Source organism: Hyla sarda, chromosome 1 (assembly GCF_029499605.1).
Source record: "Hyla sarda isolate aHylSar1 chromosome 1, aHylSar1.hap1, whole genome shotgun sequence".
NCBI lineage: Eukaryota > Metazoa > Chordata > Amphibia > Anura > Hylidae > Hyla > Hyla sarda.
In genome coordinates, this window is record NC_079189.1 from 433,093,038 (window position 1) to 433,117,455 (window position 24,418).

The following is a 24,418-nucleotide window of genomic DNA, read 5'->3' on the forward strand; positions in this document are numbered from 1 at the left end:
TTTTGGGGGGCATGTCACCTTTAGGAAGCCCCTGTGGTGCCAAAACAGCAAAAAAAACAACAACCCACATGGCATTATATTTTGGAAATTATACCCCTTGGGGAACGTAACAAGGTAAAGTGAACCTTAATACCCCACAGGGATTTTACGACTTTTTTGCATATGTGAACCTTAATACCCCACAGGGATTTTACGACTTTTTTGCATATGTAAAAAAAAAAAAAATTTTTCCACTAAAATTTCCCCCACAAATTTCACATTTTTGCAAGGGTTAATAGTAGAAAAGACCCCCCCCCCCCCCCAAATTTGTAACCCTATCTCTTCTGAGTATGGAGGTACCCCATAAGTGGACGTCAGGTGCACTGCAGGAGCGCCACAATGCTCAGAAGAGAAGGAGTCACATTTGCAAACTTTGCTGAAATGGGGGGGGGGGGGGGGGGGGGGGGGGGGGGGGGGGAAATGTCGCATTTAGGAAGCCCCTATGGTGCCAGGACAGCAAAATTCCCCCCACATGGCATACCATTTTGGAAACTAGACCCCTTGAGGAATGTAACAAGCGGTAAAGTAAGCCTTAATACCCCACAGGGGTTTCACAACTTTTGCATATGTAAAAATATATATTTTTTTTTTTCACTAAAATGTGTTTCCCCCAAAATTTTACATTTTTACAAGGGTTAATAGCAGAAAAGACACCCCACAATTTGTAAATACATTTCTTTGGAGTAAGGACATACCTTATTTTTTTGATGATTTAGGGCTTGGCGGATGCACAGCAGGTCTTGCTTGAGTGGGAGCGCAGTCAGGGACCTTGAGCTTGATATGGAACCAGGATGTGGGACCCCCCCCCCCCCCTCTCAAGGAGCGTTAATGGGGGGGAGCCCTAAAATAGGGGAACACTATGGGGGACAACGGGCTATAACTGGGTAGACAGGTGGGGTACAGAGGCCCGTAATATGGGGTACAGTGGGCCAGAAAATTATAAAACATAATAAAACAGGATATGTTCCCAGAATGATGACCCAGAGCATAGCCAAAACGAAAAAAATATGCCCGCCCCAAACCCTATGCTCTGAATCATCATTCTGGGAATGTGATGTTTGTGGCCGTCCCTAACCTGTTGCCTCAAATGCGCACCCGCTCGGGGAGAGAGAGCGCTGCACATTTGAGGCAACATAAATATAGTCCTCGATGATAGTGACTCAGTGACCTATGACTCATTTTTGACAAAACACCCCCAGAGGTCTTATCAGGTGTTTTTTTTTTTTGTGTGTTTTTTTTAGGTTTTTTTGAGCAATTTAGTGATTTATGGAGGTTATATTTTGGAATGTACTCTGGATTTGGTACATTGGTCAAATTATGGAAAATTCTAATAAAAAGGGAAAATTTAGGGCTCCATGGAAGTGTGATAGTCTCTTCCTGTAACACACTCTGCATTTTTTCTGGGATCGTCCCTTCTTTCCTCTGGGGGGGGGACCTCACCTGGAAAGTGTTGGCCTGGGACGATCCTGGCGCCTATAACTCCAGACCCTTGGGAAGTCCGGCCTAATCTTTCCCGGTCAGCAAAGATCAGGAACCTTAGGACTTCTTCTTGGTACTGGAGGAATGTCCCTGTGTTGCCAGTATACTGGGAACAAAAGCGTTGTACATGGCAACCTGTACCAAATAGACCACAACTTTTTTGTACCATGCCCGTGTTTTCCGCATGGCGTTGTATGGCTTGAGGACTTGATCTGAGAGATCAACTCCCCCCCATATACCATTGTTGTCCAGAATGCAATCGGGCTTGAGGACCGGCCCCACGGTACCTCACACAGGGACAGGGGTGCTGCCATTCCCATGAATTGTGGTGAGCATAAGGATATCCCTCTTATCCTTATACTTCACCATCAACAGGTTATCATAGCTCAGGGCACGGAACTTACCCTTGGGGATAGGCGTCTTAGCAAAATTTAGAGGGAGGCCTCTGGTTCTTCCGCACGGTCCTACAAGCGGACTTGGATCTGGCGGAAAGGGATTTGAACAGAGGGATGCTGGTATAAAAGTTATCCACGTACACGAAGTACGTACTGTGAGGTGCTTGGTGTAAAAAGTGTATAACAGTAATGGGGGGGGGAAGCTGCGGGCAAAAAAAAAAGGGGGATGGCGCATGCAGCTCCCTGAACCCCTAATAGGACCTGGAGTCAGGGATCAGACCCTAATAGGACCCTGGGGGACCTATTAGGGGGTCAGAGGGGGGGGGTACTTTTTTTTTTTTTTTTAAACTTTTATAGAACTTTGTTTAACCTATCAACTCCTACTTGTCCCTGCAATCAGCTTTCCCTATTCTACGGCTCCTGAGGGGGCTCCGGCTCCGAGGGGGTATCCACAGCCTCTTCTCACTGCTGCACCCGCTGACTGAACAAAAAGAGCGGGTGCAGCAGCGGGAAGGAGCCGTTAACCCCTCCTCTGCCGCTCTGCTATTGGCCGGACGATCGCCAGCCAATAGCAGCGTTGCTGGGGCGGTGACAGTATTGTCACCGCTCCCCAGCAACGGCAGGTGATTGGCGGTGAATTGTACACCGCCGATCACCATTTATTACCAGGTCATCGGGTCACAAGTGACCCGAATGACCCGAATCGCCAAAGATCGCCAACATGCGGGGGTCCCGGGACCCCTCTAGGCATTTGCACGGCATGCCTGCTGAACGATTACAGCAGACATTCCGTTCCGATCTCTGCCCAGCACGCGGCAGAGACCGGAGAAACACCAGGACGTTCTTAAAGCCCAGGGTGTGGGGACATTCCAGAACGTACTTGGTCCTTAAGGGGTTAATACCCCACAGGTGTTTGATAAATGTTCATTAAAATGGGATGCGAAAAGGAAAAATTCGTTTTACACTAAAATGTTGGGGGTTACCCCAAATTTTTCATTTTGACAAATGGTAATAGCAGAAAAATGTCAACGTAAATTTGTAAATACATTTCTTCGGAATAAGGACATAACTCATATTTAACGAAAAACTGTGCTGCGGGTGCACACAAGGTCTCAGAAGAGCAGGAGCGCCATTCAGCTTTTGGAGAATTTTGTCAGGGGCCTTGAGTGTTTACAGAGCTACCTTAGAGCCAGAACAGCGCCCTACAGGGGGCGCACTACAGGGCTCAAGAGTCATAGGTCTGTTTGCATTTGAGGCCTATGGCATTTCAGTAGCTGACTGTTGCATACATTCAGCAGAAAATAAAAGAAAGGAACACCCACATGTGACCCCATTCCACACAGTACACCCCCTGGGGAAGGTTTATAGGGGGGAACTGGACATTTTGGAACGGACGTATGCTCCCTAAATTTATTTTCCAGGAATGAAGTGTACTATTAGGGGTGGGGGGTTGAAAATTACAATGTTGCTATTGATATGCCAATTATGTTCCCAGAATGATGACCCAGAGCATAACCCAAAGTAAAAAAAAATATGCCCGCCCCAAACCCTATACTCTGAATCATCATTCTGGGAATGTGATGTGTGTGGCCGTCCCTGACCTGTTGCCTCAAATACGCGCACTGCTCAGGTGGAGAGAGCGCTCTCTGCATTTGAGGCAACATAAAAAGACACCGATGCTAGTCACTCAGTCACCCATGACCCATTTTTGGAAAAAATACCTCCAGAGGTCTTATCAGGGTTTTTTTTATTCTTGTTATAAATTTTTTTTTTTTTGTTTTTTGAGCAATTTAGTGGTTTATGGGGTTAAAATTTGGAATGTACTCTGGACTTGGTACATTGGGCTCAAATTATGGGAAACCAAAATAAAATGAAAAGAGAAAATTTAGTACTCCATGGAAGTGTGATACTCCCTGTAGCAATCCTTAATGCAGAGGCCCGGATGATCGGGGCAAGTGTCACATTGAGTGGTGGTGTCCTTCTGTATCCCCCTCCTGTTACACAGTCTGCATTTTTTTCTGAGATTGTCCCTTCTTTCCTGTGGGGGGGACCTCGCCTTGAAAGTGCTGGCCTGGGACGATCCTGGCACCTATAACTCCAGTTCCTTTGGAACTCCGGCCTGATCTTTCCCAGTCACCAAAGATCAGGGCCCTTAGGACTACTTCTTGGAACTCGAGGAATGTCCCTGTGTTGCCTGGAACAGTACAAAAGAGTAGTACATGGCAACCTTTACCAAGTAGGCTGCAACTTTTTTGTACCATACCCGTGTTTTCCACATGGCCATGTATGGCTTGAGGACCTGATCGGAGAGATCAACCCCCCCCCCCCCCCAATATACCTATTGTAGTCCAGAATACAATCAGGCTTGAGGACCGTTGTTGTGGTACCTCGCACAGGGACAGGTGAGCTGCCGTTACCATGAGTTGTGGTCAGCATAAAGACATCCCTCTTATCCTTATACCTGACCAGCAACCGGTTTTCATGGGTAAGGGCATGGGACTCTCCCTTGGGCATAGGTGTCTGGAGAAAATTTAGAGGGAGGCCTCTCTGGTTCTTCCGCATGGTCCCACAAGCGGACATGGATCTGGTGGCAAGGGATGTGAACAGAGGGATGCTGGTATGAAAGTTGTACACGTGGCAATCCTTATCAAGCAATGGGTGCACAAGGTCACAAATGAGTTTCCCGCTAACACCCAGAGTGGGGGGGGGGGGACATTCTGGGGGTTAAATACGGGATATATATAAAGTGTACCCGGAGGTACTCTCGCAAAGTTTGTAGAGTTTCACGCCATACCGTGCCCGCTTTGAGGGAATATATATACTGGCGGAAGAGTCTCCCCTTAAAACTGATAAGAGACTCCTCTACAGAGAGCTCCCTGAAGGGTACTTAGGCCTCCAAAAATTTGGCTACAAAGTTATCGATGACCGGCCTCACTTTGTAAAGCCAGTCATAGACAGGATCACTTCGGGGGGCCTAGCCAAAAAGAATCTGTATACTGTAGGTAATGTGGTGTTTTTTTTGTTTTTTGTTTTTTTTAGACCTCATTCTGTTTCCGGTAAACAGTAGAACGATTTGCTTTACCAAAAAGCTCTATCTTGGTCACATCTGTCTACAAGACGTTTTCCCAGAAGGATTTTGGCCTACTCAAGTTCATTTTGGCAAAATGTAGTCTTGCTTTTTTTATGTCTCTGTGCCAGCAGTGGTGTCCTCCTGGGTCTCCTGCCATAGCATTTAATTGAATTTAAATGTCGATGGATAGTTTGCGCTGACACTGATGCTCCCTGAGCCTGCAGGACAGCTTGAATATCTTTGGAACTTGTTTGGGGCTGCTTATCCACCATCCGGATTATCCTGCGTTGACACCTTTTCATAAATTTTTCTCTCCCGTTCACGCCCAGGGAGATTTGCCACAGTGCCATGGGTTGCAAACTTCTTGATTAATGTTGCACACTGTGGACAAAGGCAAATCTAGGTTCTCTCTTCTCTTTCTGTTGTCCATGCTTAGTGTGGCACACACAGACACACAATGCAAAGACTAAGTGAACTTCTCTCCTTTTTATCTGCTTTCAGGTGTGATTTTTATATTGCCAACACCTGTTACTTGCCCCATATGAGTTTAGAGGTAGTCTGGTGGAAAACCTTTTTTTTTTTTTTTTTTTTCCAAATGAGATGTCAGCAAAGAGCACTGTGGTCAGGATGTCAGAAGAGAGCACTGTGTTCCAAAAGGAAAATAATTTCCGCTGTAGTATTCAGTAGCCAATAAGTACTGGAAGGATTAAGATTTTTTAATAGAAGTGATTTAGAAATCTGTTTAACTTTCTGGCACCAGTTGATTTAAAAAAATAAATAGCGCCTTGAGGACCCAGGGCATACCCTAATCATTCAGCAGGCATCCCGTGCAAAAACTACAACAACTCCCAGCATGCCCTTTTGTAGTCTGTGCTGGGGGTTGTAGTTATGCAACAGCTGGAGGCACTTTTTTCTATGAAAAAGTGTGCATCCAGCTGTTGCATAACTACAACTCCCAGCATGCACAGACTACCAAAGGGCATGCTGGGAGTTGTAGCAGTGTGCCTTCAGCTGTTGCATAACTACAACACTCAGCATGCCCTTCGACTGTCAATGCATGCTGAATGTTGCAGTTTTGCAACAGCTGGAAACACATTGGTTGTGAAACAGAGTTTGTGTCCTAACTCAGTGTTTCGCAACCAGTGTGCCTCCAGGTGTGTCAAATACAACTACCAGCATGCACGGGAGACTGTACATGCTGGGAGTTCTAGTTTTGCAACAGCTGCAGGCACACTGGTTGCAAAACACTGAGTTAAGTAACAAACTCTGTGTTGCGCAACCAATGTGCCTCCAGCTGTTGCATAACTACAACTCCCAGCATGTATGGTCTGTCAGTGCATGCTGGGAGTTGTAGTTTTGCAACAGTTGGAGGTTTGCCCCCACCCCCATGTCAATATACAGGGTATATTCACACGAGCGGGTTTACAGTGAGTTTTCTGCTGCAAGTTTGAGATGTGGCAAATTTTCCGCCGCAGCTCAAACTCCTAGCGAGAAACTCACTGTAAACCCGCCCATGTGAATGTACCCTAAAAACACTACACAAAATAAAAACGCTACATATACCCCTACCGCCCCTCCCCCCCCCCCCCCCCCCCCCCCCTCACTGTTTCCAAAACTGAAACTCCAGCTGTTGAAAAACAACTCCTTCCAGAATTGCCGGACAGCCACTGACTGTCAAGGCATGCTCGGAGTTTTGCAACAGCTGGAGACACCCTGTTTGGGAAACACTGCCAGTAGGGTATTTTGGTGGCGGCTGCAAATCCCCAAACTAGGCCTCAAATGCGCATGGCACTCTCTCGCTTTGGAGCCCTGTCGTATTTCAAGGAAATAGTTTAGGGCCACATATGGGGTATTTCCGTACTCAGGAGGATTTGCGTGACAAAGATCTGTCAAACGCCAGTGGGGTGTAAATGCTCACTGCACCCCTTATTAAATTCTGTGAGGGGTGTAGTTTCCAAAATGGGGTCCACTGTTCTGGCACCACAGGGGGCTTTGTAAATGCACATGGCCCCCGACTTTTGTTCCAATCGAATTCTCTCTCCAAAAGTTGAATGGTCCTTCTCTTCTGAGCATTGTAGTTCGCCCGCAGAGCACTTTACATCCACATATGGGGTATTTTCATACTCAGAAGAAATGAGGTTACAAATTTTGGGAGGCTTTTCTCCTATTACTCCTTGGGAAAATGAGAAATTTGGGGTAACACCAGCATTTTATTGAAAAAAAGCAAATGTTTCATTTTCACGTCCAACTTTAGCGGAAATTTGTCAAACACCTGTGGGGTGTTAAGGCTCACTGTACCCCTTGTTATGTTTCTTGAGGGGTGTAGTTTCCAAAATAGTATGCCATGTGTGTTTTTATTTTTTTTGTTTTTTTTTGCTGTTCTGGCACCATAGGAGCTTCCTAAATGTGACATGCCCCCCAAAAACCATTGCAGCAAAATTTGCTTTCCAAAAGCCAAATGTGACTCCTTATCTTCTGAGCATTGTAGTACGCCAGCAGAGTACTTGATGTCCACACATGGGGTATTTCCATACTCAGAAGAGATGGGGTTACAAATTTTGGGGGCATTTTCTCCTATTGCCACTTGTAAAAATTTTACATTTGAGGGAAAACTAGCATTTTAGGTAAAATAAAAAAATTTAATTAAATTAATCATTTACACATCCAACTGTAACGAAAAGTCTTCAAACAACTGTGGGGTGCTAAAGGAGTACTCCGATGCACCACCAAAAAAAAAAAAAATCATGCCACAATGTAGCCCATTAACTTACCTTTTTAACGACCCCTCAATCAACTTAAATGGCCCAGCCGTTCTCCTCTTATTGCCGTCAGAAGTTTCTGCTAAAAACTACATCTCCCAGCATGCCCGTGTCACGATCACACCCTGTCGGTCCAGCCAAGACATGAGAGAGTGTGATGGTGCAAGGGTTAAAGACGCCAGACCTCTGGGTATCCACTACTAGTCCCAGCAAGCCACCAAATTAACCCTTAGATAAATGTGTTTCCACCAGAGCTGCCTTCAGAAAGGTGAGCTCATATATTTAGAGATCAAATACCAGAGCTGATTAATTAAACATTTACTCTGATAAAAGGAATCACAGTGCTATGCATAAAAATACAGAAACAAATGACATACAGTTACAAAAATATGAAAGAGTTTAGCAAGGAAAGTTCAGAAAACAAAAGATGAAGTTCTTACAGCATGATGGTATAGCAGTCCTTCAGTGAGAGTGCTGTTCTTAGGATGGACTTGACAGCTTGTTGCATAGCATTGAACACCCTGAGTCTAGCATTGTTAAATATTATATATCTGCCTTTTTGGAGGGAGACTCCATTCCCCCCTCCCCTCTGATCCCACCAGGGGGTCTTCTCTCTTCCTGGCCCCTTATCTGTTTGATTATATGATGGGACCAGAGTGCATGACTTCAAAAAAGCCTTTGACTTCAAAGGAGATACAAACAGCCAGACCCCCAATAAAATGCAATACACAAAAAACACAGGATACACCGTCTGAATGACCTCTCACCCATGTCTTGGATAATCCATCACACACAGTTATAATTTATAATACGCATATAGAATTTTAATAATCAGGCCTTGGGCCTGACAGCCCGCTCCTGCCTAAAGGGAGGATTGCGCATGCGCAGAACGTAAGCGGTGATTGGAAGGCAGCGCACAGATAGGCATTTGCAGAGCTGAGCCTATGGCAGCTCAGCTTTGCGAATAAATGAATATATTACTGAGATGGGGAGTGGCCGACTCGGGACTGGGAGGTCGGCAGAGCCCGCAGTGACTCATGGGAGCGATGAGTCACCGGGCTAAGATGGCGGCGGTGCCTAAGAAGCAGCAGTCGAGCGTCATGGATTGAAGAAAAAGGAGCCAGCCTCCGGTCGGAGAAGAAATGCGGGAGAAGACCAGGAAAAGAGCCATATGGATAAGGTAAGTAATTTACAATGTTATATAACTTTGTTTTAGGCTTAGTTTGCCCTTAAAAAAACGAGCATCGGAGTACTCCTTTAAGGCTCACTGTACCCCTTGTTACTTTCTTTGAGGGGTGTAGTTTCCAAAATTGTATGCCATGTGGGTTTTTTTTTTTTGCTGTTCTGGCACCATAGGGGCTTCTTAAATGTGACATGCCCCCCAAAAACCATTTCAGAAAAACTCACCCTCACAAATCCCACTATTGCTCCTTCCCTTCTGAGCCCTCTAGTGCATCCACAGAGCACTTGATATACACATATGAGGTACCGTATTTATCGGCGTATAACACGCACTTTTTAGGCTAAAATTTTTAGCCTAAAGTCTATGTGCGTGTTATACGTCGATACACCCCCAGGAAAGGCAGGGGGAGAGAGGCCGTCGCTGCCCGCTTTTCTCCCCCTGCCTTTCCTGGGGTCTAGAGCCCTGCTGCCGGCCCCTGGCTATCGCCGCCGCTGCCCGTTCTGTCCCCCTGACTATCGGTGCCGGCGCTCCATTGCCGGCGCCGATAGCCAGGGGGAGAGAAGCGGGGCCGACAGCCAGGGGGAGAGAAGGGGCAGTGGCACCCATTGCCGGCGCCGCTGCCCCGTTGCCTCCCCCCATCCCAGGTGGCATAATTACCTGTTGCCGGGGTTGGGTCCGCGCTGCTGCAGGCCTCCGGCGTGCGTCCCCTGCGTCGTTGCTATGCGCGGCGCACTGAAGTCGGCTGCCCCTTCTCTCCCCCTGGCTGTCGGCGCCGCTTCTCTCCCCCTGGCTATCGGCGCCGGCAATGGGGCGCCGGCACGATTGTCAGGGGGACAGAACGGGCAGCGGCGCCGATAGCCAGGGGGAGAGAAGGGCCGGCAGCAGGGCTCTAGACCCCAGGAAAGGCAGGGGGAGAGAAGCCGGCAGATATTTACCCAAATATCCAAGGTAAAATGAGGGTGCGTGTTATAGGCCGGTGCGTGGTATACCCCAATAAATACGGTATTTCCTTACTCGAGAGCAATTGGGTTACAAATTTTAGTAAGATTTCTCTTCTTACCCCTTGAAAAAAATTCAAAAACTATTTCTACAAGAACATGCCAATGTAAAAAATTAAGATTTTGAATTTTCTCCAGTTTGCTACTATTCCTGTGAAACGCCTAAAGGGTTAACAAACTTTTTTTGAATGTCATTTTGTATACTTTGAGGGATGCAGTTTTTATCTTGGGGTCATTTATGGGGTATTTCTAATAAGAAGGCCCTTTAAATCCACTTCAAAACTGAACTGGTCCCTGAAAAATTTCGATTTTAAAAATTTTGTGAAAAATCTGCAAATTGCTGCTGAACTTTGAAGCCCTCTGATGTCTTCCAAAAGTAAAAACATGTCAACTTTATGATGAACATAAAGTAGACATATTGTATATGTGAATCCAATATATAATTTATTTGGAATATCCATTTTACTTATGCAGAGAGCTTCAAAGTAAAAAAAAAAAAAATGCAAATTTTTTTTTTAAAAAATTTCATCGATTTTTTTTTTTTTTTTTTTTTAAGAGTTTATTTATAACTTTTCACAAAACATACAAAACTATACACATAAAACATGGAAGACAAGATAGTCCGCCAGAGGCAGCAACCACTGTAAGGGGAAGTCAGTACAATACAACGTATGGTAATGCAATGGTAAAAATCTGAGGTCAGCCCCTTACCGGACATCAACACGTAGACATGACAGACCAAAAAAAAAGTCACTCACCACACGCACACTCCCGGAAGCCCCCCACCTCCTTAAGTCACAGAAATTTTTTTGGCATTTTTCACCAAGAAATGATGCAAGTATGGACGAAATTTTACCTCTAACATAAAGTAGAATATGTCACGAAAAAACAATGTCTGAATCAGAATGAAAAGTAAAAGCATCCCAGAGTTATTAATGTTTAAAGTGACAGTGGTCAGATGTGCAAAAAATGGCCTGGTCCTTAAGGTGAAACAATCTTATTTATCCACAATTTTGAAAGGGTGCCAATAATTTTGTCCAGCCCATTTTTGGAGTTTATTGTGACACAAAGGGAATAAACATGTGTATAGCAAAACATGTTACTTCAATGCTTTTCTGTGAGAAATACTTTCAGGGGTGCCAACAACATTTACGGCCATGACTGTAAGTATGAAATTGAACATTATGCAGTGTATCAGCTGTATATTCACTGTGTGTGAGGGGAACTAGGCAACTGAGCATGCCTGAACAGAAAAGAGAACTGCCTACAGGACGTATTCAAGGGGAACAAACAAAAAACAAAAAAACTGACCTGTATTGGTAGGGTCGCCTTTTAAAAACGATTGATATTTGGTAATTATTTGTAAGAAAGGGGGGGGGGGGGGAGCTCAACGCAAATATAGTAGTAAGAAAGCCTAAACCGAGGATACTGCGTTGCACCTACCCTTGTGCCAAAAGGATAATTTAGTAAAACAGAAAAATATGCAGTCCTAGGTATAGGGGAAACAGGAAAAAATAGAAGGAATAAGAAGTGTCTAAAACATAAATAAATAAATTGTATTTATTGAATAATAGTCTCAATGATGTTCTAAAGTCTGGGCAGAGCCCTTGCCACAGATTGAACAAAATATATTAAAGAATATTAAGACATATATTGTACATAAAATATACATAAAATATGCACTGTTGCGGGAAATAGATTGTTAAAGTCTTGAGAATAAAATATATTCGGCCTAGTGGGTTAACAAGGTCAAATAGCAGTTTTGGGAGATCTGAAGGCTCCTAAGTAAATGCCCACTGTAACAGTTTGTGCGCGTATTAGCGCTGGTGCAAGAAGAACAATAATCCTCTATCTCAGACAAGTACGGAGACCGAGTAAATGAGGAACAAAGTTAGAAGATCAGGCACTTAGTGCCTCTTACCGGCTCCTGGCGGAGGATGATTGCTGGCATACGGCAGCATTTGCAGATGTATTTGTGGTACGTCCCCTTTGACCCGACGGCACGGGAAGATATAAGAGAGAAGCGCTGAGTCCGGTGGTGGTGATGTCCTGGATGCCTCTCAGTCCCAGTAGCACGAGAGCAGATGAGAGAGGGGTCCGGTGTTGAAGATGAGTTTAACAGCGTGTGGCAGCGCTGTGAAGTGCCTCTCTGCCCCGACAGCACAGGGGTCTGATGTAGAGGTGAGGATAGCCCAATAGGTGTCCCGATCAAAGTGCAGATTATAGCAGTCTAAACCAGATGCGTTTCGGGGAGCTGGGTCCCCTTTTTCAATGGTAACAATGCAAAAGACTGAATGGATAAGACTGGAGGTTTTAGCCTTATATAGGGTAGTTTTTTACAACATCATAATGGTAACCTCATTCAGGTGGAAGTAGAACAACTTCATAATGGTACCATCATTCAGGTGAAGGTAAAACAAGACCTGGATTATGTTAGGGCACATAAGCCCCAATAAAGTTTTTAGACACAGAAGGAGAGAAAAAAATGGGGAGAGAAAAAAATGAAATAGAGAAATAGGATAGTAATAAAGAGTTGGTGAAATTGATATACGTAGGTGACAAAAAGATAGCATAGGTTAAATAAATAAATTACTTATGTAAAGTTACATATATGAGCAAAAATAGCAATGGAGAATGGACATATAATAATTTGTTGGAATAAAAGAAGGTGTAACTTACACTAGAAATATGGGTAAGTGGATGTGAAACTACTGATATGCACGAAAAAAATGCATTGGGGTGCTGGGTCTTAGTGTTAGTACTATGATCAAAGACTAGCCGTGGCCTGAAAATGTGTAATAGTGTTAGGGGTTTAAAAAAGCAAATAGAAATAAATAAGAGGGGGATACAATTCATTTATATAGGAAAAATAAATACAATGAATAAAACTGGAGACATATAGAGCCTAAAATATTAAATAAATGTAAAATTGAAAAATAAAGATTAAAAGATACATTTCTTGCTACTTATAAAAAGCCGAACAATTCTAGTTCAGCATTCAGGCCCCTGGGTTCTAAACTACCGAACTCATAGATTTTTCTTGATTCTGCTTTGGACATTTGTGTGGCAGTTTCCTCCCCTCCAATTCTTTTTAACTGACAAAATGGCTGAAAAGGTGAGATCTGATGGATCCGAATTGTGGTACTTCTGAAAGTGGGCTGACAAGGGGTGTTTTTTGCTGCTCTTTTTTATATTATAAATATGTTCCGCTATACGGATTTTGAGGGAGCATTTGGTCCTGCCAATGTATTGTTTCTGGCAGCTACATGTGATTATATAAATAACCCCTTTAGAGTTGCATGTAAGGAATTGTTTAATCTCCCTCTGAAAGGAATTGGAGGTGGAGATTATTTTATCTATTTTTTTTATAGGGAATTTAGTGGCTCTGCAACATGTACAGATGCCGCATCTATAAAAGCCTCTGGAGGTTAGCCATGTGTCTGGTTTTACTTCTCTTGTATTAGGTAGTAGGTAGTAGGGGGCTATTTGAAGGCTCAAGTTCGGTGCTCTCGTAAAGACAATGGGTGGTGTATTGGGTAAGGAGGTACCAATGATTTTGTCTTGCTGGAGTAAATGCTAATTCCTGGTACAGATATGTCTGTTTTTTGTCATCTTGGTTGAATGGGAGGACTAGGCGGTTTGGTTTTCACTGTTTGATGGTGAAGTTTGTGTTATAAAAAAATATTTTCTGTCTCTATTTTGTCTTTTGAAGCCATGATGGTTTTAGAGGGATAGTTTTTTGTTTAAAATTTTTTAGTAAGTTCGGGACTTCACCTAGAGGCACACGAACTTACAAAAAAATTTGAAACAAAAAACTATCCCTCTAAAACCATCATGGCTTCAAAAGACAAAATAGAGAAATTAGACAGAAAAGATTTTTTTATAACACAAACTTCACCATCAAACAGTGAAAACCAAACCGCCTAGTCCTCTCATTCAACCAAGATTACAAAAAACTGAGACAGATCTGTACATTTTACATAATGCATCAGTTCAGACATAGAGTATTAATCTTCATGGTAAAACCACTTTCATTTTATGGGTAGATTTACATGTAGTTTTGGCCACAGCAAATGTGCTGTGGATTTTTGTTGCTAAAAGATAAAAACTGCAACAAATCCACATGTAACAATGGCAGATTTTACAGTGAATTGACTTGCCAAATTCTCAATGGCAAAATAAGCCACATGTGAATCTCCTTTATAAGTGCAAGGGGACTGTGGATATTCTGTATGACTGTAAACGCCACAATTTCCCACCTGTGTGCCTGAAGTTGATAGGTGTAGTACTTTTGTGTTGACATAGTTCTTGGATTTCTTATTATTGACCCAAACACAGTCTTACTGTTACAGATACATATATACATTACGGGTAGGCTCAGACGAGCGGATTTGCAGCGGATTTTACGCTGCAGATCCTCCGCTGAAGGACCTCCTATATGCTGGCTTTACATGTGCCTGCTTAGAGTGGCAATACACCGCTACGTGCAGACACATTGAAACGATGTGCGAATCGCCGTGCATGCGCGGTGTACTCGCACACATCGCGGCCACTCCCCCTGCACAATGAGCTGCCGCAATGTTTGAGTATACTGCGCATGCGCGCGGCGACTCGCACATCGCAGTGTGTCTGCTCGTAGCAGCGTATAGGATGTCCTTCATGTAAAGGCAGCATATAGGATGTCCTTCAGCGGCGGATCCACAGCGAAATATGCTGCGAAAATTCGCTCATCTGAAAGTATCCTAAACCATATTCCACTTCTTTTAACCACTTAAGGATGAAGTACATACCTGTATGCCCTTGTCCCGCTCCCCTTCTATAACACAGGCTCAGGAGCTGAGCCTGAATCATAGTGGGTGGTCCTGGCGGCTATTAGCCGCCAGGACCCGTGGCAAATGCTGGACATCACCGATCGCGGTGATGCCCAGCATTAACCCCTTAATCAACTTTGATTGCGGTGCCTAAAATAAAAAAAGAGCAGTCCTGGCAGCTCACTGCGGTGTCCCGATCAGCTAAGAGGATGGCGGGAGGGCCTTTACCTGCCTTCTGTCCAAGTTCAGTGGTCGGCACTACCCTATAACAGGTGCACGTGGATAATGTAGATAATAGGAAAAATAGGAATCCCGGCGCTCAATTTTTCTTTCTTCTTCTTTTTTATTTATGCAAAACAAACATAGGAAACAAACGCAGTACGCGTTACGGCCAAAGCCTTTCTCAACTGCATGAACTCATACATCACATGACTTCCTTATAACACATGGAGGCTAATTACAATCCATCAGTCGCCATGACTACAACATAAACAATCAGTTGCTATGTAATAATACAAGAAACCAGAAAACAAAACATACACATTTCAAAGTCTTTGCCTTTTCTATTTTCTTTCATGCTGGTCTCTAAAATAAAACCACAATCAAAATCATTTGGTCATTCATAGTCTATACATTTATAAACCTATAGCAACACGAGCAACATAATACATCTCAAAGTAATCTTGCTATCTCATATTCTCCAGTGGGCCTCCCGCTTCAGGAGGAGTTTTTTTTTATGCTCCCCCCTCTGCGCGGAGGTAATATTTCCTCCAGCACCTGAAATTGTAATTGTGAAATATTGTGTCCCATTTTTTTTAAATGGGCTGGAATCGGGAATAACAGATTTTCACACCGTATGGTTGACTTTTATGTCTATTAATGTGGTCCCCTACACGCTGGGAAGTTTCCCCAACGTATAGGAGACCGCATGGACACTTAATCAAATACACTGCATTTTTCGTTTTACAAGTGAAAAAACCATTCACTGTGTGTGGATGCACAATCCCATCCCCTTTAATCACATTGGAACATTGGGCACAGTTCAAACATGGGAAGGTCCCATTTTTCTAGTCCCTAAAAAGGTCTGCTTCGATTTTTTTACTGGATCCCAAATCTGCCCTTACTAATCTGTCCCGTAAATTGGGGAGCCTCTTTTTGCAAATCAGGGGTGCAGTCTGAAATTCTGGTATATCTGGGTATGCATTACTCAAAATAGACCAATTCTCACGTACGATCATATCAATTTTACTTATCTGGGGGTGAAAAGTTCTGAGGAATGGTATACTTTTTTGATCTTTAATAATCGCTCTAGATCTATCTTCTGGGATAGCATTAATTATTCTCTCAGGATACCCCCGCCTTAAACTTATCCACCAATTCACCCATGCATTTTTCCCTTAAAGAAGGATCAGTAACGATCCTCTGAATCATATACTTTTGGGAAAAGGGGATTGATATCTTAATTGATGCCGGATGTGCACTATCAAAACATAAGCTGTTTTTATCAGTCGTTTTTGATAAAGATCAGTATATAGACCACCCCTATCATTTTTTATCAGAAGGGTATCTAGAAAGCTAACTTGTTTCTTATCCACCGTCATTGTGAATTTAAGTTCACCCCAGATATTATTGATGTATTGAAAAAACTCTTCTAGTGACAAACGTGGCCCCTCCCATATGCAAATGGTATCGTCAATAAACAGACGCCAAATTTTGGCGTGTCTTTTGAATAAATCATTATTATAAATAAACTGGTCCTCGAACCACGACATATACGCATTTGCATATGGGGGGGGGGGGCCACGTTCGCCCCCATCGCCGATCCCCTGCATTGTATGTAGAAATTATCCTCATACAAGAAGTAATTTTCAGGCAATACCACCTTCAACATATCCATAAAAAACTCCTTTTGTTTTTCAGTAAACGTACTAGTGTGTAACATCCATGCCACTGCACTTAACCCCTTGCTATGTTCTATGCTTGTATACAGCGTAACCACATCTATTGTCACCAATAGTGTAGTTTCTAAGATACCAGTGATGTTCATAATAGAATTAAGAAAATCTGTAGTATCTAATAAAAATGCGGGGGTCTGTTTAACCAGTGGGGTCAATGTTTTTTCTAAGACTATGGATAAGGGAGACAACACAGAATCCACCGATGCCACAATTGGCCGCCCCGGTGGATCCTGGAGCCCCTTGTGCACTTTGGGTAAAATATATATCACTGGGGTTATAGGATCCTCTTTTTGTAAATACTTATACATTTTAACATCAATCACCCCTTCCTCTAGATATTTATCCAGGAGTATTTTAATATCTTTCTGAATCCTAACTAGGGGATCCCTTTCAAGTGGCTTGTAAGTATCTCTGTCCGCTAGTTGCCTCAATATTTCCTTTCTATAGGCCGCGATATCCATAACTACTATGGATTCACCTTTGTCGGCAGCTTTAATGGTTATCAGGCGATCAGTGGACAGATTTCATAGCCATCATTTCAGCTTTCGTAAGATTCCCATATGTACAAAAATCACCCCTCGCTAATCTTTTCGTAACCTCACTAACCTGGTTCTTCACAATCGTACAAAAGGTCTCTACCGGGTGGTAACATTTTGGTGGCATGTAACAGCTCTTAGTACGCAAATTATAATTATCCAGTGAGATAACGCCAGTATTCACAATCTCAGGCTGCGCCTCAATCGGGTTTACAGAAAAATGTGTTTTCAATCTAATGCGATCGCGGTGATGCCTAGCATTAACCCCTTAATCAACTTTGATTGCGGCGCCTAAAATAAAAAAGTCCTGGCTGCTCACTGCGGTGTCCCGATCAGCTAAGAGGATGGCGGGAGGGCCCTTACCTCCCTTCTCATGTCCGTTCGTTTGCTCTGAAGCTGCAGTCAGCCATGGCAGCTGGTGCAGCAGAGCACCGATAACACTGATCAACGCTATGCTATGGTATTGCATTGATCATTGTATGCAATCTGAAGATTGCATGTTATAGTCCCCTTTGGAGACTATAAAACAGTGTTAAAAAAAAAGTTTATAAATGTGATTTAACCCCTTCCCTAATTAAAGTTTGAATCACCCCCTTTTCCTCATTTAAAAAAATATATATAAACAAAAATAACAAACGTGGTATCGCCGCATACGTAAATGTCTGAACTATAAAATATAAAGTTACTTTACCCACCCAGTCAGTAGTGTATACGTAAAAAAAATACCAAAGTCCAAAATTGCGTATTTTTGGTCACTTTGTATACCCTAAAGAAAATGTATAAAAAGCTATCAAAAAGAGATCATGGCGCAAAAAATTAGCCTTCACACATCCCCGTATAAGGAAAAATTAAAAAAAAGGGGTCAAAAGTGGAAATTTTTTAAACATGCTAACTTTCATACAAAAAGTTATAATTTTTTAAAAAGAAGTAAAACAAAATAAAACCTATATAAGTTGGGTATCATTTTAATTGTATGAACCTACAGAGTAAAGATGAAGTGCTATTACTGAAAAGTGCTCTGCATAGAATTGGGAGCCCTCAAAATTTTTAAAATTGCGTTTTTTTTATTTTGCCCCTCAAATATTTTTTTCTCGTTTCACCATAGATTTTTGGGTGAAATTATTGATGATGTCATTACAAAGTAAAATAATTGTCACACAAAGCAAACCCTCATATGGGTCTGTAGGTGGAAATTTTAAAGCATTATGATGTTTAGAAGGTGAGGTGGAAAAAAAAGGAAAAAGTGCAAAAATGAGAAAACCTGATGTCCTGAAGTGGATAATGTGGATAGTACTGTAGCAGTCCATTAATTTTGTCAGTTTTTTAATATTTTGAAGAGATTATTTTCTTACACAATCTGTATTTTCTTTTATTTCTTTTACATTTGCATGTGTTTTTGCAAAGTGTACAAATACAATTTTCACTTTTTTTTTTTTGTATTTTGTTTATAGCTCAGAAGCGTATGATGTGTATTGCATTGAATCACTGGGTAATATATATCCACATGTGCAGGACAAAAAATCAAATGCTTTCTGAAGCTCTGGAGTTTAGAGAATACAGGCTCATGTGGTAAGATAATTAAATGTCTTATAGGATTTATAGGTTTTGTTTGTAGTATATATATAGGCTTTCCAATATACATTTTGTAAACTGTTTTAGCAATACATGGCATGTTTGGGTGAAACGGATACAGCAGAGGCAAAGAATCTTTCAAATGGATACGCTAGCTTTAAACCACTGGGCTTTGAGCCTGCAAATGAGGGTATGTATGGCAGAACTTTACTTTTTTTTTTGTGTGTGTGTCATTACTAAGTGACTTGTGCCATTCCTTATTCTCCAAGAAACGTGCAGTACATTCACACTTTATGCTTCAATTCTAATGTATCTAAATGGCCACATTATTTTTAATTCTCTTGTGATAATTTGTGACTACACCTAAAAAATAATCTGCTTTATATTTGTTTTGTAAAATTAGATATTAACATTGTGTTTTACGTATATGTTTCAACTTATCTCAAAACTGTACTTTTCCATAAACTTTGAGTAATGATCATGACTCTTAAAGGCTTGGCTTCAATGGAAAGAATTGCATCTTCTCAGTGAGGAAATAAAGATGAAAGAGGAGAAAGCTATTAATCATCATCGGTGCTGTAAGCTGCAGGCAGCAGTTCAGGCTTGGCTTCTCTACTTGCATTATCGTCAGCAGAAGAAGCAGCGTCATGGTAAGACGGCCATGTTGATTTTTTATTTTGATTTTTTTTAAATTCTAAATGGCAACTTTGCATATGCACTGACTCATTTCAGGAGGAGCTCATGGTACCCCCTGTGGATAGGGGGTACGTAAAGTACTGGAGTTCCCCTTTAAGTCTTAGTGCCACATAAACAGAATTTATCCTGAATAGTTATATAAGGTGCACATGTATGGCATGCTAGTTAAGTAAACTTTTCCTGCTTTGCAGCACTGGCCTTGTGCTCTTATCGTGAACATCTCACTCAGAGATATTTAACATTGTGGTTCCATCAAATGGAAAAAGTCAAGAGAATGCAAGCAAAACAGGAATGTTGTAAATCTCTGGCACAACGCTTTATCCTCCGAAGAGTGTTCAACCACTGGCGGCACTGTATCCTTTCACTTTGCTCAATCATAGTGCTTAGGAGCCTTACCATGGATGTGTACAGTTGCATAAGTAACAGTTTAATGCCTTTTCTCATTTTTTAAGTTCCATGCTGAACAGTGGGCTGTTTGTGTGCATTCATACATAGCTGCATCAGGACTTAAAGGGGTATTCCAGGCCAAAACTTTTTTTTTTTTTTATATATCAACTGGCTACGTAAAGTTACACAGATTTGTAAATTACTTCTATTAAAAAATCTTAATCCTTCCAATAGTTATTAGCTTCTGAAGTTGAGTTGTTGTTTTCTGTCTAACTGCTCTCTGATGACTCACGTCCCGGGAGCTGTGCAGTTCCTATGGGGATGTTTTCCCATCATGCACAGCTCCCGGGACGTGACATCATCATTGAGCAGTTAGACAGAAAACTTCAGAAGCTAATAATTATTGGAAGGATTAAGATTTTTTAATAGAAGTAATTTACAAATCTGTTTAACTTTCCGGAGCCAGTTGATATATATAAAAAAAAAGGTTTTGCCTGAAATACCCCTTTAAGAGCAGGAACTGAGAGTCACCACTTCTGAAGCAGCATATATGGCAGATTTATCAAACCTAGGATAGTCTGCCTTTTTTCAAAGCATGACAACTTAAAGAAAGTTGAAATATAAGGATCTCTACTAATAAACTTTATTTTTTTATTTTTTTATAGCCATCTAGTTGTTCTGTAGAAATACTTGTCTATTGATTGTTTGTAATAGCAATGTATTCTAATTTGCCTTTTTAATATGTTCATTATGTTTCCATTGATTTCCATTAAATTTTCCCTTAGCTTGGTCACAGACATGCAGATTAGCTCACAAGAAGTCAATTTACAGGAAGTGGCACAGGCCCATTACAGACTCCACCTCATGGTAGTAAAATCATGTGATCTCTAGTTAATAATAATTCATGAGTCAAAATTCAGTCTAACTTTTAATTCAATATTTCTGGTTTTGTAGAAGTCTGGCTTTCAGGCTCTCAAGAAGAATATCTACCAAGAACAGTGTACACAGAAAAGAAAGCTGCAGGCTGCCCATCAGTACCAATATTCAGTGAGTAAAAAATCACTTTTATTAACTTGAAATATTGAACATATTTGTTGTATTCAAAGTTGTGGTTACAATTTTTGTCCACTTCGAAACAACCTTAACCCCTTAAGGACTCAGCCCATTTGGGCCTTAAGGACTCAGACATTTTATTTTTACATTTTTGTTTTTTCCTCCTCGCCTTCAAAAAATCATGACTCTTTTTTTTTTTTTATATTTTCATCCACAGACTAGTATGAGGGCTTGTTTTTTGCATGACCAGTTGTCCATTGTAATGCCATCACTCACTTTATCATAAAATGTATGGCGCAACCAAAAAAATACTATTTGTTTGGGGAAATTAAAAAGAAAACCGCAATTTTGCTAATTTTGGAAGGTTTCGTTTTCATGGCGTACAATTTACGGTAAAATTGACGTGTTCTTTATTCTTTGGGTCAATACGATTAAAATGATACCCATGATAACATACTTTTCTATTACTGTTGCGCTTAAAAAAAAATCGCAAGCTTTTTAACCAAATTAGTAAGTTTAAAATCGCCCTATTTTGAAGACCTATTACTTTTTCATTTTTCCGTATAAGCGGTGGTATGAGGGCTCATTTTTTGCACCGTGATCTGTGCTTTTTATTGATACCATATTTGCTTAGATAAAACTTTTAATCCATTTTTTACAAATTTTTCGAGAATAAAAGGTTATAAAAGAAAAGCTGCTATTTTGGATTTTTTTTTTTACGTTCACGCCGTTCACCATGCGGTATCATTAACATTTTATTTTAATAGTTCAGATATTTACTCACGCGGCGATACCAAATATGTATATAAAATATTTTTTTAACACTTTTTGGGGGTGAAATAGGGAAAATGGGACCATTTAGGTTTTTATTGGGGGAGGGGGTTTTTCATTTTTTTTTTTTACTTTTACTTTTATTTTTACACTTTCATAGTCCCCATAGGGGACTATTTATAGCAATCATTCGATTGCTAATACTGTTCAGTGCTATGCATAGGACATGGCACTGATCAGTATTATCGGTCATCTTCTCCTCTGGTCTGCAGGAAGGCAGATGAGAGCAGAAGACGCCGCGGAGGCAGGTGAGGGGACCTCCGTCTGCTGTGCTGGATGATCGGATCGCCGCGGCAGCGCTGCGGGCGATCCGATCATCCATTTTAGTGACACCGATGCTGCAGATGCCGCGATCCCGCGGATGTCCGCCATTACCAGCGGGTCCCTGGCTGCGATCAGCAGCCGGGACTTGCCACGCATGATCCGGGCATCGCTCCAATGCTCGCTGTTATGCTTAGGACATAAATGTACGTCCTGGTGCGTTAAGTACCAGCTCACCAGGACGTACATTTACGTCCTGCGTCGTTAAGTGGTTAAAATAGCTTGGTAACTTTCCAGGGGAATATGTGTTCCTCATAAAATGCATTTAGTTTTAGGTTCTCCATTGTTTTCTAAGTATCTAATTGCCAGGAATGAATTTTTCCCTAGTATGGGGGAAGTTGACATCAGCCTCAATGATTTTTTGCCTTCCTATGGATCAAGGGACTCAATGGAGATGTACATTGAACTAGATAGATTCTGGTCTTTTTTTTTTTGAACCTTATTAACTATGGAACGATATGTTTGTTCTGTGTAGTTGCTCGGCAGATTCTGGACTATTTGGCAGTGTTGTATGGAGCAGAAAGAAGAAGACAGACTCTTGTCCCTTACAAAGGCGGCCCATTCTCATTACAGGTATGCAGTGGAAGATGTATGAAAACTGGTGTAAAGGAGCCCATAGCAACCAGTTAAATGGTTGACTTCATTTTCCAAAGAACCATAGTGGTTAATTTATACATTTTCTTTGCCATACTTTTAATCTCCACAATGTTTTAGATATCTTTTGCCAATGCATGTTATGCTCCCTCACTGCATTATATAATGCTGCCATTTCAGGTTAGTGGTTCTGCAGAAGTATTTCAATTTCTGGATACGATACAAGCAGCACTGTAACATCAAAAAGGTACATCTAGACTTTCTGGTGTTGGATTATGTTAGCATGTGCAAATAGCTTTTCATTTCCCATGTGCCTGGGCTGCAAAAAAAAATTAAATTATTTTAACTCCCTTCCTACGTTCCCCCGTTGCGCCTATATCAGCGTCTCGGTCCTCCGGTGCTCATCTTCTTCCTGGTTCCTGGGCTCGATGACTCATACTCAGTGTTTTGCGGGCCGCAGCGATGTCCCACCTCGGCCGGTGATTGGCTGAGTTCAGTGTCATGTAAGGAGCCTGGAAAGCAGGAAGAAGGTGGGGCCCAGGCTCCTTACATGACAGTGCGCTCAGCCTATATCTGCAGTATGAGTCACTGAGCCCCGGAAACGGGAAGAAGACCAGCATCAGAGAACCAAGACGCCGATATCAGCGCAACGGGGGAACGTAGGAAGGGGAGTTAAATTTTTTTTTTTTTTTTGCAGCCCGGGCACAGGGGAAATGATATATGTTGCGCCACAGTTCTCCTTTAAAATTAAACTTTTTAGTGATTAATTTTTTTTAGGGATATTATTGTCATCCTTGCAGGTGCTTGTTACAGCTGCAGATAGCCACTATGCTAAGTACCTTTTGCCTCAAAGCTTCCAGACATGGAGGGTAAAAACCTATGTAAAGCGGGATTACAGAGAAATGGAAGATCAAGCCACACAATTTTACAGGTTGTACTTAAGGGCCCTTTCACATGGCAACTTAACATTTTTTTATTATTTTTAATTACTGTAATATATTTTCTTATATTTTGAACAATATAAAGTCTTCTTTACGGAATGGTGTTGTGTAAATAAACATAATTATAATACACAAATACAGTGGACCTGCACTTATTGGGGAAAGGACGCTTTCTTTGACCATATGTCTTTTCAAAGCAGCCATTTTAATCAATCAGTCTTTAATCAATTAAGAAGACTGTATTTGAAAGTTGTTCTTTCCATTCCAGTCTTTGGTAGTAATGGAAAGAGCCTAACAAACTGCATGTGTCTCGTTCTGTTATGCTTACATAATACAATGGAAACTCTGCATGCACGCAGTCCATCTCCTACAAGACTTGGAGCAGCCTTTTTTAACAATTGTAAACAAAGGTTTCAGGATACCAGTTCCCCTGATAGGTGAAGGTTCCCAACTTGGGAACCTATTAGCTATCCCGTGGATGTGCCACATATACTTAAAATGAGGAACTATCCTATATGATCAAAAATACCATTGCTTTTGTTTGTTCATTAGTTTTTGTGTACAGAGAAGTGTGCTCTTCAGTTGGAAAAGGAAACTGAAACATCAACAGGAGAATCGTTTAGCTGAGAGAATGGTGAGTACCGCATGCGCAAGCATAATGCAGAGTAAGGCTACATTCACACTACGTTTTAGGCATACGGCTGCCGAATCAGACTGCCGCTGTATCCCGGACTGAAAAACTATGGTCTGCTGTGATTTTCAGTCCAGCAATAATGAGCTGACCGGAGTCCCGAT

General features: G+C 41.8%; 1 protein-coding gene across 7 annotated transcripts in view; it reads left to right on the forward strand.

The window, feature by feature from the left end:
- The window catches only part of SFI1 (SFI1 centrin binding protein), a 175,550-nt gene that overhangs the window by 73,230 nt on the left and 77,902 nt on the right, over positions 1-24,418 (forward strand). For all 7 annotated transcript variants that reach the window (XM_056530373.1, XM_056530334.1, XM_056530384.1 and 4 more), the window contains 10 exons: positions 18,680-18,797; positions 18,888-18,990; positions 19,294-19,450; positions 19,688-19,849; positions 20,680-20,750; positions 20,838-20,930; positions 22,564-22,661; positions 22,863-22,929; positions 23,483-23,613; positions 24,176-24,257. In XM_056530373.1, coding sequence (XP_056386348.1) covers positions 18,680-18,797; positions 18,888-18,990; positions 19,294-19,450; positions 19,688-19,849; positions 20,680-20,750; positions 20,838-20,930; positions 22,564-22,661; positions 22,863-22,929; positions 23,483-23,613; positions 24,176-24,257 — 1,082 coding nt within the window. The remainder of the gene's footprint in view (positions 1-18,679; positions 18,798-18,887; positions 18,991-19,293; positions 19,451-19,687; positions 19,850-20,679; positions 20,751-20,837; positions 20,931-22,563; positions 22,662-22,862; positions 22,930-23,482; positions 23,614-24,175; positions 24,258-24,418) is intronic.